The sequence below is a fragment of the Megalopta genalis genome, chromosome 5 (genome assembly GCF_051020955.1).
Source record: "Megalopta genalis isolate 19385.01 chromosome 5, iyMegGena1_principal, whole genome shotgun sequence".
NCBI classification, from domain to species: domain Eukaryota; kingdom Metazoa; phylum Arthropoda; class Insecta; order Hymenoptera; family Halictidae; genus Megalopta; species Megalopta genalis.
The window spans coordinates 17,766,103-17,784,778 of record NC_135017.1 but is presented as its reverse complement, the minus strand read 5'-3'; the positions used below and the strand labels follow the sequence as shown (position 1 = coordinate 17,784,778).

At 33.9% G+C, this 18,676-nt stretch overlaps 2 protein-coding genes and 1 long non-coding RNA gene across 5 annotated transcripts; 1 reads left to right on the top strand and 2 right to left on the bottom strand.

Moving 5' to 3' along the window:
• Window positions 1–832: 832 nt before the first annotated feature.
• On the bottom strand, window positions 833–11,077 carry hzg (CTD small phosphatase herzog). Of its 3 annotated transcripts, none has more exons than XR_004492060.2 (5): window positions 10,809–11,077; window positions 9,665–10,101; window positions 9,396–9,581; window positions 8,748–9,320; window positions 833–8,678 (listed from the first exon to the last, which is right to left on the bottom strand). XR_004492060.2 is itself a non-coding variant. In XM_033482518.2 (4 exons), the coding sequence occupies exons 1-4, from the start codon at window positions 10,876–10,878 to the stop codon at window positions 9,132–9,134; spliced, it is 882 nt and encodes a 293-aa protein (XP_033338409.1). In that variant the 5' UTR covers window positions 10,879–11,077; the 3' UTR covers window positions 833–9,131. The 3 variants fall into 3 exon arrangements, 1 of the variants encoding a protein (XP_033338409.1); XR_013033583.1 differs by having other exon boundaries at window positions 8,781–9,320; XM_033482518.2 differs by having other exon boundaries at window positions 833–9,320.
• LOC117227363 (uncharacterized) lies at window positions 10,553–11,447 on the top strand. Its single transcript, XR_004492061.2, has 2 exons — window positions 10,553–10,757; window positions 11,077–11,447. It is a non-coding gene; the product is annotated as an uncharacterized LOC117227363 (long non-coding RNA).
• A 1,413-nt stretch (window positions 11,448–12,860) lies between these two features.
• On the bottom strand, window positions 12,861–18,648 carry Glg1 (Golgi apparatus protein 1). Its single transcript, XM_033482500.2, has 13 exons — window positions 17,900–18,648; window positions 16,802–17,773; window positions 16,621–16,722; window positions 16,249–16,533; window positions 16,017–16,186; window positions 15,814–15,931; window positions 15,537–15,733; window positions 15,224–15,443; window positions 14,806–15,132; window positions 14,548–14,727; window positions 14,237–14,465; window positions 14,033–14,139; window positions 12,861–13,947 (listed from the first exon to the last, which is right to left on the bottom strand). Exons 1-13 carry the CDS (start codon window positions 18,242–18,244, stop codon window positions 13,780–13,782), a joined length of 3,420 nt encoding a protein of 1,139 aa, XP_033338391.1. The 5' UTR covers window positions 18,245–18,648; the 3' UTR covers window positions 12,861–13,779.
• Window positions 18,649–18,676: the final 28 nt, after the last annotated feature.

The window sequence follows — 18,676 nt, the reverse complement described above, 5'->3', positions numbered from 1 at the left end:
TATTTATAGGGATTATTTATATATTTTATTATCTTTTTATATATTCACCATTTACCGGACGATTTTCCGTCGATTTTTTCGTTAGTCGCAATTCTGACAAATGTTCGCGCCGGAAAGAGAAAAGAACATCGCAAAGGAGAAAAAGTAAATATGAAAACGTTAAAAAAAAAAAGAAAACATACGGTTTAAATATATTTTTCTTTAATTCGTTGACATGGAAAACGAGTTTACGAGTTAAAGGCAACGAGTTAGAGCGAATAAAATCTCCCTTCGTTAAAGCGTCGTCGCTTTTTTTTTATTCCTACCAACTCGTGACGCGACTAAAGCACGGCAACATTGAGTCGCTAGTCAATAAAAACGAAGATAAAATAGCTCCCTGAATAAGTGAACCAAAAGCTATTATCATCCTCAGGATTTAATCGAAGACACACGATCGAAAACCTTTTACCTCCTCGAACCCAGAGGGTGCACAAGTTAATTTCTGTGATTTATTTTGACGCTCAGCGATATAATAAGATTGCGATTTTAATAACAGATACGATATGCGAAACTAGTCACCACCTGACAAAGTGAAAGTGTGTTCGTACTTCCCAAGTTTCGGTAAAAATCTTTTTACATAAAACTGTCTGTATGGGGACCGAAGTTTTGCGAGATTTGCATGGAAAAAAAAATAACAGGAAAAGGATTCGCAAAGAAGCAAGTGTTTCCCGGGATAACAATGCACCATATCCTTTACCGAATCATTCGATTCTCTTTCCATCATTACCGTACGATATTTAGAAAATTTGGGAAATACTTTAATGTCGCGGGTCCATGCAAGAACTACGAAAAATTTGTTTATCAAACCCGTATATGTACATATACATACATACATACATACATACATACATATACATGATATATATGTTTTTGCTTTTTTTTTTATTAAACACAGAATCACAGAGCAAACTGGACATGTTGCAGGGGCGGAAGATGTTACATATTTTTTTTGTTATAGCTGATTTTCTGGTACGACGCACACAACAGGGCTCACCTCCGCCGTTTTTTTTTCTCTCCTTCTTTATCAGTATTTATTAATATTATTATTTTACGTTCTCGTTACTGTACAAAATATCTCGCTGTTAAAAAGTCCAGCCGTGGCTTTAGTAAAAAAGATACGAAATCGTGGAGGTTGAGCCCGCGTGGGCCAAATACGGCGGCCCCGTTTGGTATCCGCAGAGAAGATTCCCCGTCAGTGGAAGTAATTAAGTTTTTTTTATTTACAAATCAAGGCAATATCGTTAATCATGTTGTTTAAAAATTTCTTTTTACATACATACTTGCGCCACTCGCGTTCAATTTGTTACTCGCATATTTCCCCCTCTCCCCCCCCCTCTCATTTCAAAGTGTGTCGGTTAACTCTTCTCACTCTTCCACTATTCAACACGATGCTCTGAACCATAAACTGGTCCACAGATGGTCCAGCATGCTTTTCAATCATACATGATAATAAACCGAGCCTGAATTTTTACATGTAACGTTTCAAGCAAAGGTTTGGGAAGCCATTCAAGCTTCGATAGAAAATCAATGGACACCGATGGCACCGTTCATGCGATTCACCATTGTTCGTTCACCAGATATCTCCGAGTTACAACTTCCGTTTTCTGTCTCTCGTCCAAAGTTAAATCACGATAGAATCTCTAATTTCATTACGAATCGTTTCTCTAATTGTATCCTATTTACAACTGCCTTAATTCGTTTCCTACGAACGTAAATTTAATATAATAGCGCTACTCCCTCTGCTCCCCCGATCTTACAGATTTTAGTACAATACATAGAATTTCATTTCTTTACAAATTTTCTCGCGCGCTAATTATATCTCTTTTTCTTATTTACATCGTCTCGATTTTCTTTCTTACAAGTATATCTCATCAAATTCGACTTTCTCTCTCGTCTGTAATTTGTTGCCGAAGTCTAATTCGAAAATTTTGCATCATTCAAAATCATAGATACTTACGGATCGATGTAACAGTATAATAAACAGAAGTTTGTTGTTCACTTATCGTATCGTACTAAATATTTCTCTATATGTGTACCGTGTTCCTATATGACAGAAACCATGCGCGCGCTGTAAACAGTGTGTGCTTCGAAATTCAACACTGTACAAGTCGGAATATGATTGACAAGCATGCTTGATCATTTATACAAGTCGTACAATAATAATCCGTTCGCGTTATATATTCTCTTCTCCTTTCTGTTTTTGTGACAAACTTTTTGTACAACGTGTGTATAGTTAATAATACAATAATTTAATCGGCCAGAGCGCAACGGAGGCGACAACCGGCGTTTTTTTTCGAGTTTACCGTATGTATTCCCCCGCCTCGGTTCACGTTTTTTTCCCCTCTTACGTCGAACTGGTTGCATATAAAAAGTCTCGATTTCAAATGTGCAGAGCGTCACGCAGCGAACAGTTTTTGTTTTTCGTCCCATTTTGAAGTTCTCACACATGTAACAAGCACACGCATCGAGAGAGACAGATGCGTATGCTTTCTTTTTTTCTCGTTTTGTTAAAAATACTACACTCACGGCACTCTCGTATCACTCCACATACACGTGTGCATGCATGCATACATTCTCTTGTATTGTTTTCTCTCCTCGTTCTTCCACTTGAGAAAACGGTATGGGATTCCCTTTTTCGTCGCGTACTCTCTCTCTCTCTCTCTCTCTCTCGCTCGGTTCATTATACACTGTATTTTAATATACAGCGAAGCTGCATCCGAAATAACGTTTCTGCGCTGAGAAAAATGTTAGCGGGGCCCCTCTCCTGTTAGTTTATTGCTGTTGTTCCAGCACGGTCTTTATCTCACCCAGACAGCCTCCAATTCGAACCGATTCTCTAGCTGGTAACAACGATCATTTGTAATTAATCGAATTAGAGAAGACAAAGAGACATTTGCGCGAGAGCGAAAGTTAAACGACCGCTTCGTAATTTGCGTCTCTTATTATCGTTCTCGAATCATCGTTACTATTACAGAAAACTCTCGTGCGAACAGTGCGTGTGCGCGCGTAAAAGATATTGTTATTAACTGGAAATCGAATTAAATAAAACATGATCTTTTTATTCGAAGTAAAATAATAATAGAAAAAATAGGTTCGTTTAGTTACATACACGTATTGTATAAAGAACGATTAACACGTTCCGTGCCGAGCTTCTTTTACTCGAATCTTCACACTTTGATATTTCACTAAAACTTGATGTATTACGTGCGATATTATTAATTCTCGTACACATAACAACGTAACAAAAACTTATCAACGCCCATTCTTGCGGTGGAAATTGATTCTTCGGTTCTAAATTTCTTGTAAACAATTTGTTCGGTTCACTAAGTAAACATGCAAGCGTGTACCATCGATGGTACACGTGGCACGGAACGTGTTAAACAATAATCTAAGTTGTTGTAAAGAGAAATAAGAAGAAGAGAAAAAGAAAGAAAAAGAAACTGTATGAAGAAGTTCTATCGTTGTGTGTACACCGTTTGTTCAGAAGAGAAACATCGTCAACACACCTTTTTTTAAATAAACTTCATCATCACCATTGGAGTAAGTAAGCACGATGTTACTTCGCGTTCGATAAGTATGTAACATTCTTTTTTTTTTAAATGTTTTCACCAATTTCTCCAGCAACGTATCGTTAACCACTTGCGTTGGAAAGACGTGCCACGCACGTCGTAATGCTTTTGTCACAGAATCGCCAACAACGTGGTATGTGCGTCGTCATGCGATTGTCACAGAAACAATCGACGTGCATGGCACGTCGGGTGGGATTGTTTGCCGGAGCACAAATTATCATTGCACAGCATAGCGCACAATTGTCAATATTTAACCCATATTCTAAAATGGAAAATAAATTAGTTTAGAAAATATAAATCTTTTTCCGATTTCTGTGACGCCTCCCAACAAGTTACACTGGACCGTTCTGGTACACGTGTCGGTGAATTTTTTGCCAGCGCAAGTGGTTAATTTTACTACAGAATTTCGGTGAAAAGTCTGCAACCGTAACTTCGATTTCGTGTAATAAGAGTGTGTACATGTTGCGGCAGTGATCATATTAATCCGTTCAGAGCAATATTATCCGCCAGAAACAATATCGTTTTCCATTCATACATTGTAACTCTGTTTCCGTTGACTTGTTCTTTACAAGAAAAAAAAAAGAAAGAATTCTACAGAAACATTCTGCGTAAAAACGAACCGGAAGATCAAAGGAAGCTGGAAATATTCTTCTAATGTTAAACGTTGTCGTTTGATCGATAAGTATAGTGCGCGAACATGTAAGTCTGGTACGAGAAAATTGAATCGCGCTTATAATATTCGACTCGAAGTTAGAAGTCTGATAAGAGCAATGACATTTCGACACGTGTTACACGCGAACGATACATAAATATATATGTATGTGTAACTTATAGCGACACGTTCCCATACCGCGTGGGTCACTCGTGACCTATACGGTATACAGAGGATATATCAGCCAATATTTATTTATAAACCGAAGATCGCATAAGAATGTTATACATTAAAAGCATTAGAAAATATAATCTGTCCTTTGTTTTTAGTTACATAGCAATATTATCTTGTTTGCTACATGAGAAATTAAAATTCTTGTAAAATCCATGTAAATGTAAACCAAACACTGTACATTTCTAATTACCGTGGAAACACATATTGATTGCGTTAAAGTGTTACGTATTGGCACAGAGTTAATAAATATGAAAATGTCGAATTATTCAGCTTTGCAAAATATGAACGAAGTTGTCTCATTTCCAACAATGATTGTGCAACATTTTTTAAAATTTCGTTCACGTATATACTATACGTATAATATAGTACCGTCAAATAATAGATAGATTTATTTGTCACCCTATAACTATAAGCAAGACCACATCTTATCGATCGGCTAATGTTCGAATCAAATATGAAATTGTAAAAAATTTATATAGCGCTGTTAAATAATAATAATAATAATAAAATACATTTTACGTAACAAAACGTTGGATTTAATTTTTGTGTGACGGTTTACAAAAAACGCTACCAGACTTTAAAAATGTTGGCTAATACAGATCATACTGACTGTCGATTCGGAGAGCTCATCGTGCGTATATGTACAAATTGTTACATCTTGATCGAATACCATTCATCCGCGTAACGATTTGTATAATTACGCATATCGCGATCGATTAGTACACGCTAACAATTTTCTCGGCGCATATTTTATAATAGTCTACACTCGTTATAGCCGAGTGCTTTTCAAATTCTACAGCGCGCCTACAATCATGATACGAGTGTATAATAATAATAATAATAATAATAATAATAATAATATTAATAATAATGGTAATAGTAATAATGATAATAATAATAATAATAAGTATAATACATAATTGTAATTAAAAATAATGAAAACAAAACAAAATGCTTGGAAAAATTAAAACACGACAAAAGAAACGCATATGTAGATTTATATGTATACATATACATGTATATAACACATAAGTATGTTGTAGACATTGTATATATACATATATACATATATATCTACCTACCTATGTGTACCTACCTACATATTTATGTATATAACGAATACCATTGAATACTTTTGTAAAACATCCAACGGACTGCGTTCGATAAAAGCGATACACTGGATTGTTAATGTTAATTAATCACGGAAGCACGACACGATCGATCGATGCGCGGTACACAATAACTAATGTTGTATCCCTAAAAGAATTTTATCGGATGCAATATTAAATGTTATTCCGCGCGTTTCCCCCCCATTCTCCGACTGCGAAAAGGCATTTTACGATATTTTCCATATTCAATTTGTTATCGGGCAGATTACGAATGATAAATTGTCTCTCTGCGTTAGAAAGAGAGAAAGATACAATTAATGACGGTGGAAAAAGAGATGGTCTCAGGACTTTGCGCCACATGACTGTGTGTGTGTATATCACATTGTAATCTCTGATTTATGATTCGTTTCTCAAACGTTGCAATCGGAGCTATACAAAGACGAACGTTGCGAATCTATAACGAACCAATATATATCAGCTTGCAGTTTCCGAATACGTAGCTTTCCGTATCTCCTATTTGTTACATGTTTTCTCGAAGAAGATACGTCGTAGTTGTCGTAGAGTCGTTTCGATGGGCATTATTACAGTGACAATCGCTACATTCCTTTTCACGATTAACATTTGATTTTCTTTTTCTCTCTTTTTGGCAAACTTGCTGAAATCTTTACAATCATATTCGAAGGCAAAGTACAAGGTAAAATATCATCACAATGTTGTGAAAGCAAATATTCTACGGGTTCTCGAGTTTCTTTAAACATAGTAGCGAGGTACATTTACTAAGTACAAATGTTCCATAACACGTTGCTGTTCTTTAAACATGCATACTTAAACATAAATAGAATGACATCGACACAGCAAATGCAATACTAAATAAAAAATTATTATACTTCTAAATACAAATTCAACAATATTTATATACAATTTCACAATTAGCTTGCTTTTCTCCAATATTTTCTATCTTTGTTTTTTTTTACAAAATTGTATATCATGAATGGTAGACTAGCATAAAATACTAATCCTATAAAAAAAAAAATCAATTCAATTATATATTCGAATATTAATTTGTGGCTGTATTGTTTATCGAAATAATTAGTCGTATATTTTCAATTCATTATATATCATTGGTGTCGCTGCTTTCTTAAAAGTAGCACCAATATTGGCCCGTTTAAAAGACAATCATATAATATCCAGTAAAGTACTTTGATAGAACATGAAGTTGGAAGCCATTTAATATTATGCAATATGTATATGACTTATTCTTATATATTCTTTCGTTTTTGTGTACTCTGACCTTTTGTATTTTTGAAAATAAAAATTTTCAACACTGCGTGCTTATTTTTTTTTTTGTTATATGTAAGTTATATGTAATAATGAATTATGGTTAAACAGAAAACTACGTTTTGTTATTACACTTGTAAAATAGAAAAGAATTGATTACACCCGTCTAATTACATATGAAATATATGTATATATATAACTATGTATCTCTTCAAATAAAAAATTAATATAATTCAATGTGGTTGAGAATTATTACCTGAATTCGTTTATACTTAATCAATCTATCTTCAGCGGATCACAACAAAGCGTACCTATCGAAATATCGGAACGGGCCGCTATAATCTAATTTATCGATTTTAATGTGACATTATGTAAAAAAGATATAACGAAAATACGTCAATGCTATAATCGAATCAAGGGTAATAGGTGCAAGTGAGTTATATGAACAAGGAATTCCTTGTAGACATTATGAAACTTGATCTGTTTAACGGCCTGATCTGTATATCATTATGATCTTTTCCACGAACTTCTTTTTTTTCCTTACATCACTCTATAATAGATAGATAATATTCTCAGGTATATATATTATTTGAAATTAAACTGTTAATAACATTAGTACAACAAAATTTAATTTACCACGCTATCTTTAATAAAGACTATAATTATGTTAGCAACAATACAGAAATGAATCAAAAAGTGTAAATAATGACACTTTGATTGGATATAGAAGTATAATGCACAAATTAAAAATATAAAGTTGTCAACTACTGTTAGTAAACATATGTATATGTATAAACATACATTTTGCTTACCTATATATACTCGAAGTATTATATCTATATAATTCTAATTCTATAATGATTCTAAATGATACTATAATGTTTACTGAATTAACATAATCATTTATTATTCATGCAATTGCCTGGAGGGAAAGAATGATATGCATCGACTCATTTTTTTAAACATGTACAAATTCATTTTATCTTATGCAATTCCCACTGCAATATTTTAATCATTTTCTTTGGAATAATGTTAAAAGACTTTCAAAAGGTAGAAATACATTATCATTCATTTCATCCTATTACTGTAACTAACTTAAATAGTTTACTAACATTTAACTGCAATATTATCAGATTCAGTAATTCAAGCCCTAGTTGCTGCTAGTCTCACATTTGTACAAAACGAATAAAAAGATATGGAAAAATAACAATCTTTCTCATTTATGCATTATCTTAGATTATTCAATTTTAGTATTTTTTGTTTGTTCATAGAGTGAATAATTAATGAAATTAATTACATATTTTCAACAAATTCTACCAAAGCTCGATTGAAATCTGCAAAACATCTTTAAAAATGCACTAATTTCTGTTATCATTTGGAATTAACAGCCTCACAAAATTTATACAAAAATTGATTATTCTGCCACTTAATATTCATAGTGATATTGAAAGAGCTCATTGAAATTTTATACGTAGCATAAAATAAAACAATGAATAATTGTAGCACATAACTAGAATACAAAAAGGCAGAGAAGTAGAATGGCCCATCAAACGACTCAAATCCAGTATTTACTTCTCTTCGCATCGCTTAATGCTATGCCCAAATTTCTTACATGTAAGTAGTTCTTTTATATGAATATTTCTTGAGGTACTCTGCACGAATTAAGATCAAGCAAGTACAAGTTTATGCACTTACCCAATATAAAATGTATGTCACTTTTCACAGTCACTTTTATCCTTGTCATCTGCTTCTTTTTTCAAGTACACCAAACATGGAAACACGCACATTGATCCTTGTCTTGAACCAATAAATTATATTCAAAGTCTATTCCATTTTGTGATAATTGAAAGAGTTGTTTGTTATTACCAATTGAGCTATTTTCTGAACTTCTTCAAATACCTGTACATTGCTGATTAGATCAGAATATTCGGTAGTTTGTATTCATCGTACAACAGTTAACAGCGTAGTGTATTGCAGTTTATAAGGAAAGAAAACTCCAATTAACAATGAAGTAGCTGTGATCCATATTGCATTGAAACAAATGGTTTACAGAAGGACTTAGGACTTTCACTTCTGTATCGGATGATCGTTTGATAAGTATGTTCATGTTTTATATCCAATATTAGTGGTCATACCTGGCTGACCACTGCCACATAACAGAAAAGTAATGTGGATTATCCCAGTCAAAATTCTCCTTAGAGTGCATTGAGCGGCAATAATACTGGCTGTTTGGCCAGAAGTTAGGTGGGGCTAGGAAGCACCAAGCGAACCTGATCCTGGGCTTGGACTATTCTGTACAACAGGTATTTGATTATAAGGATGATTGCTATTGCACAAGACTGTATAAATGTTCTCCACATTACTAAGTTTTTCAAAAAATGGAATTAAATCTAATAGTTCTGAATCTGTCATATCGTCGAACCATGATGCCACTGGTACCTAAAAATAGATTTATTTTAAAATGTGCATAGTTTTTCGCAAATTTATATTTAATTTTTATTCTATGAGCCTTACTGCATTATCTGGATGGAAAATGTAACTGGCAGGGCTGTTATCAACAATAATAATTTGTTGTAAATCCCGTCCTAGTTTATTTAAATCTTTAACATAATTTCCTCTGTGAAAAACACAAGATTCTCTAAACAGTCTTGCTCTGAACACTCCCCATCTGTCAAGCAGATCTGCTACCGGATCAGCATACTGCAAATATTATAATTTTTTAATATACAGAAATGTTACCTTGTATATATAACATCATAAATAGTAGTACTTGTACAACATACCTTAGCTAAACTTGCTGTGAACAATACACATTCGTACAGTTCACCCATTCTTTGCAAGAATTCATCCACATAAGGCCTCTTTAAAACATATACTTGATGCACTGTCCCATCAATTTCTACAGGAACAACAAAATCTGCATTGTTGATTGGTTTGAAAGAACTATGTACTAGCGTCTCATCCAAATCAATCACCATGCACTTCTTGTGCATATCCTGATGTCTGACAGGTGGGAGAAGAAACCGTTGAGATCCAGTCCTTGGTGGCGGTGAGTAACCATGGTCCTCCCATTGTACAGAACTTGTTTTTGAACTCTTTGAACTACTTCCTCGTCCTCTACCGAGGCAACAAAGTAGAGATCGTAGAAGTCCACGCCCTCTTGGCTTTTTGCCACTGGCTGGACCGTTGCTGGCCACTTCATTCTCTCGCGGTAACTGGGCTATTTGAAGGAAAAACAAATGTCATTCCATGAGTATATATAAATGCATATATATACATATATATTTATTTTAATATATAATATTAATACGTATGAACAGACATACAAATGTTTATAAGAGAACTATTTGTTTTTTTTTCATTCAAAATGCAGACAAAAGAAAATAAGCTAAGTTTGTATAATACTATCTTTGATAATCTCTCACATTGGCGAAATATTCTAGTCGTATAATTTCATTCAAATATTAAAGAAAACATGTTGACAGTCCCAAATAACTGAAAGAAAACATTCATCCTTTTATCTTGTCATTACGTTTAAAAATATTGACTATTTCTCGTACGATAAAAAGTAGGTGCAAATGAATTAAAGCATCGGTAAGGTAATGGTAGAACACAATGAAATAAGTTAGACACCGAAACTTAGGTGAAAGAAAAGAGGGGGGAGAGGGATAGACACGATTTGACGAGGCAAGTCGAAACGAGGCGAGGCGAGGCCAGGCAAAAACGAGGACGAGAGGAAAAGAGACGTCGGAATTGAAGCATAGGCGACCAGAAGGGAGAGAGGCCGAGAGAGGTATAGTTGGGTGAGGTAAGGTGAGGAGTGTGGTGCAGTTCCCGTAACAGGTGTAGATTCCATCCAGCATCTGGAAGAAAAACGTAAGGGAAAAAACTGTAAAGCGGCAAGCCGTGTTTACGGCGGGCACCTACCTTTCTCATTGTTAAACTGGCCTAGCTCGTCATCCCGCGACACTTGGGTGATAATGGACGATGCGTCCATTTAAACATTTGTTGAGAGTCCCTGCGTGTCTGATCGTGAATTCCGTTAATGCGCGCGCGCCAGAATACACATACACATATACACCACACACGCGCGCACGATACCGAGAATGAGAGAGCGTATACGCGCGGTAGCACGCACACGCACCTACTCACTCAGTCACGACGTATAAAATCTCTCCCTCCAACGTTGTCGCAGCTGCAGCCACCGCCGCCGCCGCCACCACCACCACCGCCACCACCTCCTCCTCCACCACCGTTTTCTCTACTGCCGCCACCGCTGCTGCCACCGCCGCCACCACCTTCACTGTCTTCTCCGCCGCCGTCACCACTGCGAAGATCACCACAACTCGGCGAACGGAGACGCATAGGCGTATCCAACACCAATAATATTTACCTCAACAAGAAACTCGCACAAGAAATATTGTATCTTTAGATTTTAGAAGAGGCGTAATCCGATCATATTACACGCACCATCAATCTAGCAGTGTCAGGGCCACACTCGACACCTTGCTTCTACAATTATCCGTTCCGTTTTTACAGAAATATAATCGAGGAGAGTTAATCCAATTCCTTGTTGCCTTCATTCCAGGGGAGCACTTGCCATGTACCTACGTATCACAGATCTATACGTGCGTACACGCTCTCTCTTTTGCGCGCCACACCTATGTCGTTAAACAGTATATCACGGTTCGACGTTTCTTCGTTCGTGTTCCGGGGCTTCTTATTTGTTCATCGAGATCCGAAAATGATGTCCTTTCACGCGTTCCGCACTTTTAAATCTCTCGACGATCGGGTTCGATATTATTGTTTGAACAGAGCCGATGCGCGTACTTGCTACGGACCCGAGCCAATAATGTAAACGATTTCGGAAATTGTTTCGTAACAATTGAATGGTTGCATATACGACCGCACGTGACTGGCAAACGTTGTACGTTTATCACAATGTACTCGGTGTAGCTAGAATTTGTCTACATTCTGTCCACAAACAACGTCCGCGTACCTGTGTTAGACAGGTTTTTGATTATTGCACAGGGGTCTGCTGCTGGCTTTTGCACTCTACGCGATTCGAATGCCCTCTGGCGGTCTTTCGTCAAACTGCGATTGTGACCGTTGCGCAGCGTTCAAACTAAAAAATTAGAGCCATAAAAGCAGAACGAAACATGTGTAGTGTTCGCTCTTTTCCTTTTGCGGTACGGATCAAGTGTATTGACAGAGAGACTGGTCATGGAAAAGCAGATATTTTACTTTTAGCCAGACTACATTATTGACATTATAAGGAAATTTTTTTATTTACATGCTAATCAAAAATATATTTGTTTTCACATTAATGCTATTATGTCGTAATACAAACGGCAAATTGTATAAATAACTAATTGTAATTCATTCGTATATAATTAATAATAATTAACAAATTTATGAATTAAGAAAAATTGATTAAAATGATGTGTCAATGATATCGAATGTATGTTATAATTGTTATGCCGTTCAAATATTATGTTTTACCTCTTTCTTAATCACTGAAAATTTTAATGTAAATTGTGTCTTTGATTTCTATTCGAAGTAATATTTATAACATTTTAATTGCATTTGTATTTTAAATAAGGGTAAGAAGGAATTTAATATTGTATATATAACTAACAACCATATCACTATAGTTGAGTGTTTTTACTATCATATTTTACTCATAATATAGTATGTATAACACAATATTTATTCTTATACCTTAACATATATTATGATATTAAATAATGCATTCAAAAGATAAGTTTAAGTAAGTTCAGTCACTATAAATTGAGCATAAATATTTAAAAGGAATGCTTAATAATTAATATTATTATATGTCTGCATTATCTGCATGTTATATAATCATCCGAGATGTTAATCGTAAATCATTTCTAGAAGGATCTAACGTATTCGCGTATTAATGTTCTAAAATGGAAGACCAAGGTAATTTGTGCCCAGATAATATTTTACCTTAAATAAAACGTGACATTATTTTATTTTTGTTCTTTGTTACGTATCACAAATGTATAGAGTATTGACATAAATTTTTATCATTTTATTTTAATATATATTCTCTCTCTCTGACAATCTCTCTTGTGTGCGATTTGCACAGGTTCTTGTAATTGTCTTTGCTTCCTGTGGACGATACCCCCCTCCCACAGTGAGTCCAAAAGCTGTGGGGTTTTATGGAGAACGAGAGATTTCGAACGAGTGAGACTCGAATCTATGATCTTCAAAATTTCATAGATTGGCCAGCTGCATTTTAACTATTATTACCACGAAACCTTCCGAAACTCATATATAGGGTGTTTGATTACGCGAAATAGATACTTCAGGATGTGGTTAAAATAAGCCGAAAATCAAAAGTGCTGAAATTGCAGTTTTGGCTTCGTTTTCAAGTTATTGATAATTAGAAACGAAGCGACAGTATCTCAATTACGTCACTTTTGATTTGTTGAATTATCACTAAAATATCCATTGCACATCTTTGAACACCGTATATATTGTCTATTAATTAATTTTTTTTATTAAAATCTACTTCAATTGCGAATCACTTCTTGCTTATCATACATTCCATTCACTCGACTTTTACAGTTTTTACATATATGATAATACTATGAATTACAGATCAAATAATTCGCGAACATAACTGCATTTATGTATATATAACATTTAGATATTACTCCTCAATAATTATGATAAAAAAAGCATATAAAAAGGTTAATATTTTCCGATCTACATATTATTTCCTGCATAATTTGATATCTTGCGGCGAGGACACCAGATCGATCACTTTTTATTCCTTTCTGAACATTTACTTTAAGAGTATCTTTTTTATTGGTTCTAACTGCATCAAGCGATATTTTTTTCGAGGACGGACATTGTAATTAGAAATTTATCGCTTGCTTTTCATTATTATTGTTCGTCTCGACACTCTTCCACAAAATAAACCTGTTATAAAGATCAAACCAATCATCGTTAATGCCACAATCATAAAGTATCGTCTTGCAGGAGACCGATTTACGGTTGAATATAGTTCCTGTATCGAATTTGGACTAATTAACTGAAAATAAACAAATAATGGTTACTAGTTTAGTTCTTTAATATTTTGTAAACTAATTAGTTTAACCACTTGAAGTTTGTTTTACCTTCACTGCGTTTCTAAACATTTCTATTCTTGTGGTTAGCATTTTATAACAATCAGGTTGTAAAGATTTATTACTATCATCCATTACATTTTGAAGACACATGATATCTAAAAAAGAAAAGGTAATATAATATAATATATTTAATAAATCCTTTTAATTCATGATTTAACAGTAGCTTTATTATTTATTAATTATTCAACTTACGTTTCCCCCCTCCTTGAGGTATAGCGCTGCAGTATTTACTTACATCAATGGCACACGCTTTTTGTAACAAAGGATCTACATTAATATCCGCCCTTCTTTGTTCTATCAAAGCTGCAATTTCAAGGCGACATTCCTCTTTCATATCTCTATTACCGGAATTAAACTCTATTTTTAAACATTCTTCTACTGCACCAGGATCGTTTTCATCTGCTCTACATATCGTTTCAATCTATTGTAAATGAAAAATTATAATATAAATATATATAAAAGTACACCTTGAAAGTACCAGTTAAGAATTTTGTTGATAATACCTCGTGTGCACAAAGTGTTGCAAGTAACGGATTTAAGTGATAATTTAATGCTTCTTCCTTGAGAATGTTAGTTATTTGATGTTCACATCTCGTTTGAAGCTTTGCTTCTCGAAATTTAATTTTTAAACATCGAATTACCTTTCCTTCAAGTTCCTTATCAGTAGGTTCATGTAGTAAAACCTGAAGTATTTTATTGGACATATAAAATAAATTTACATTTAAAACAAAATGTGTTTAGCACTTGTGCATGAAATTTACCTCTTTGCAGTGTTTATTAATATCAGAGGAACATGATGCTTGTAAGGCAGTATTAAATCTATAATCGGTGTTTTGTTCAATCATTCGGCGGATGACAATATTTTTACACTTTCCATCAAAAGTAGGTTCATCTTTGTATCTTTTCAAACAATCCAATGCTTGCGAGCGACTTACATCGTGACAAAATTGTCTTACCATAACACGGCAGGTATTTAATAAAGCAAAATCACTTGAGCTGTCTTGAAATTCTTGTTTTCTTACTTTAAATATTTGCTTGTGGCATGCATCGGACAATTTCGATTTATGCGCTGCTAAACACTCAAGAATCTAAAAAGATTATAAATTTACTAATGCCAAAACTAAAAATAAGAAATTTTAAATACACTATTCCAATAAATTAAGTAAATAATTATGTTACCTGCGAATTGCCTGCTTCAACATTAAAACAATATTGTTTTACATCATCTGCACATTGTGCTTGCAAAATAGGATCAAAGTGAATGTTTTCTCTTTGCTGATACAATTGTGCTCTTAATTGTTGCCTACATTCTTTTGGTACGCGATGTTGTGTGTCTTTCATTATATCTTCTTGTACTGTTACACTTAAACACTCTATTACTTCTGCTTTAGTTTTAGATCTAAGCAAAATACGAAAAAATATTATATATCTATCTTCCTATTCTAAATTTTTAAAATTATATAAACTGTATTATACATAAAATGTTGCTTACTTTGGACACCATCTTTTGACAGAAGGTCTACAGGCTTCTTTAAATTTATATGTAAAGTGATAATTTTTTAATGATATTAGTTGAAAATGTTCCACTGCTGCTTTACACTTATTATCAGATCGTATATCCAAATCATTTTTATGTTCTATCAAACATTCCATCATATCACCTTCATCTTTACCATATTTTAATACTTCCTGTTCATGAATTTTTTATTTGATTATTACCCAGAAGAAAGTCATACATATTATTATCCAGTATTTAATCAAAATTGTACCTCACAATGGCGTTCCATGATATGTTGACAAGCTGCAGAAATTACTGGATTCAATTCAACACGTTCAGCTTGTTCTTCTGTAAAATTGCCAACTGCCAATTTACAGTTTTTGCTTAAACTGAAAATAGAATAACAGATTAAAAGTTTAAAAATATTATTATAATTTATGCAAAGTATAAGTAGTGTAGGTATAACATTGTTACCTGTCTAAATAATCTTGAAGGCACGATATTTCTTCTCCCTTTGCAGTTCTATCATAACAAAATGTTGCTAATTCATTTAGACAAACTTCTTCAATCTCTGGTTGTAAGTCAACATTTACAGCTCTTTGTCTCATTACACGTCTAATTTCTTCAAGACACTCTGTTCGTAACTACGATAGTAAGCAGTTAATATTCTGATTCAAATTTTTAAATATATGTATATATAACTTACTGTCATATTTTTTTGAGGATGATATGCATGTCTGTATAAACATGGTAAAATAAGGGGACCCCTTTCTGGGTCCATTTGTCTTCCATCACTAGCCCATGCATTTCTTGCATGACATAATCTTGATGCATCAAATTTACAAGTTCTGTACAACTGTGGATCTAATTTAAAATCTCGAGCAATGAAATATTGTATTTGAACTAAAGCAGTTGCACAAGCTTCTGTCATTCTGTTTGTACCAAGTTGTTCCATGAGGCAAGATATTACTCTAGCGTCACCTCCAGTTACCTACATTTAAACGAGGTTGCCAACATTATTTTTTCAATTTGATCAATATAATCAATAAATGTATCACATTAAGTGTAGAATCCTTACATCTCTGCAAGCTAAATTAACAACAGGTTGACATTGTTCTCGTAAGATGGGATCAATTCTCCAATCTTCTCCAGCATCTGCTTCCATAATTAAGTCTTCTAACTGTGGATAATAGGATTTAACAAATTACCATATATTTATACATTATTTCAGCAAGATCTGTATAAAAAAACTTCATTACCGCTTTTTGACATTTGTTAGACACCCTTGACTTCTTTCTTCTGGGTCTTGTATGTTCCATCAAACAATGAATTGTTGCACCACCAACTTCAACACCATTACAGAATGTTGTAATGTCAGAAGCACATCCATCAACTATTTCTGGGGACAACCTATAGTCCTCCATTAAAAGCTTTCTATGATCAAACATTTCAGCTTGGCAATTGCCATCAATCTTAGTACCATTTTTCACTACTGATTCTAAACAAAGTAGAATTTGGGCAAGCCTTATGTTTTTATCTTCAGAGGACCTCCTACAGTGATTACTTCGTATATCTTCTTTACACGCTTTGACTAATCCTTTACTGATTCGATAATCAGATGCTATCAATTTTCCTCTTCTTGCAAGTTGATCTTGACACATTCCTGTCATAGATCTATCTGTTTTATGTTGCATCAAACATTTATACACCTGACCACTACCCGATCTAATATTTGGGCAAAATTTGATACGATCTTGTTCACAAGCAATGTATAATTGTCGATCTAATTCTACATTTTCAGCTTGTATTTCAGACACATGGAGTATGTGTTGTTTACATTGAACCTCAAGATCATTGACATGTTCTTGCAAGCAAGCTAATACTTGTCCCTGGTATATATCTCTGGGTTGTATTTTCTCACAACCAAATTTTAAAATATCAATGCCACAATCGGTAGAAAACGGTGTTATAATTCTAAAGTCACTAAATGCAATCCATTCTAATCTTTGAATATATGCAATACAATCAGCATCCTTGACTTTCTCTCTTTTATCAATTAAACAAGACAAATATGTTCCATGCTTCTCGGATGTGGGGCAGTTCAAATGATCTAATTCCTTGCCACAGGTTTTCTTAGCTAATCGTTCTATGTTCAAATTACTAGTAACATTTAAGATATACTCCCAAATTGCTCGACGACATTCATCATCGATACTAGACACTTCGGTTGGCTAAAAAAGTAACAAAATTATGAGCAAATAAAAGCAAAATTAATAATCTTATCTTGCAATATTTTGAGATATATTTTTTATTATAAAATAGCATTTATAATATACAAGACAGATCAGAAAACATACCTTGAATCTTTGAATGCACTCTAACAAAGTCAATTCATCATTATTTATATTTATATCATTGCATAGCCGACTTAAGTTCTGTCGGCATTTAGGAGGTAAATAATTGAGCACACTTGCTCTCTTAACCCTACGGATACTATCAACAGGATCGCTAAATACCCAACTTATACTTGGTATAACATCACCGCTATTAGGGGGCACATTTTTAACGTAAGTTCTTGTTGACTGAGCACAATTTAGCACCGACAAGTGTATAAAAATCACAATTAGAATACTTTTTAAATTAGTCATATATTCCATCCTCGGTAAGTAGGACCACTTCTTTAATTCAAACTTATTATCCATAAACACATTACGATGTAACCACGTTCTTCCGTGATCTTCGTCTTTTTTACAGACCTTTTACAACTTTTGTTATTCACCGTATAATGTCAACGTCATGAATAGTGTACTTGTGTATAATCAGATAAAAGCGAACTTTGCGCGGACAGATTGTTGCATGTATGGATGCAGTGTACGTATTTCACCGCTATGAGTATGTATTCGATCGCTGCATATGTGTACGATTTTCAATCTGTAAGGCAGATTTATAATTCACGTTCGTTCATCCAACAAATACATTCTGAATCCAGATTTTCTGTACATGAATTTCTAAAGTAGAATAATAAATTATAAGGCAAAAGCGCTATTTATTATCACGAAGTTGTAATTTCATGTTAAAACATAAAGATTACGATCGATAAAGAAAATAATACTTTGCGTAATGTTATAATAACG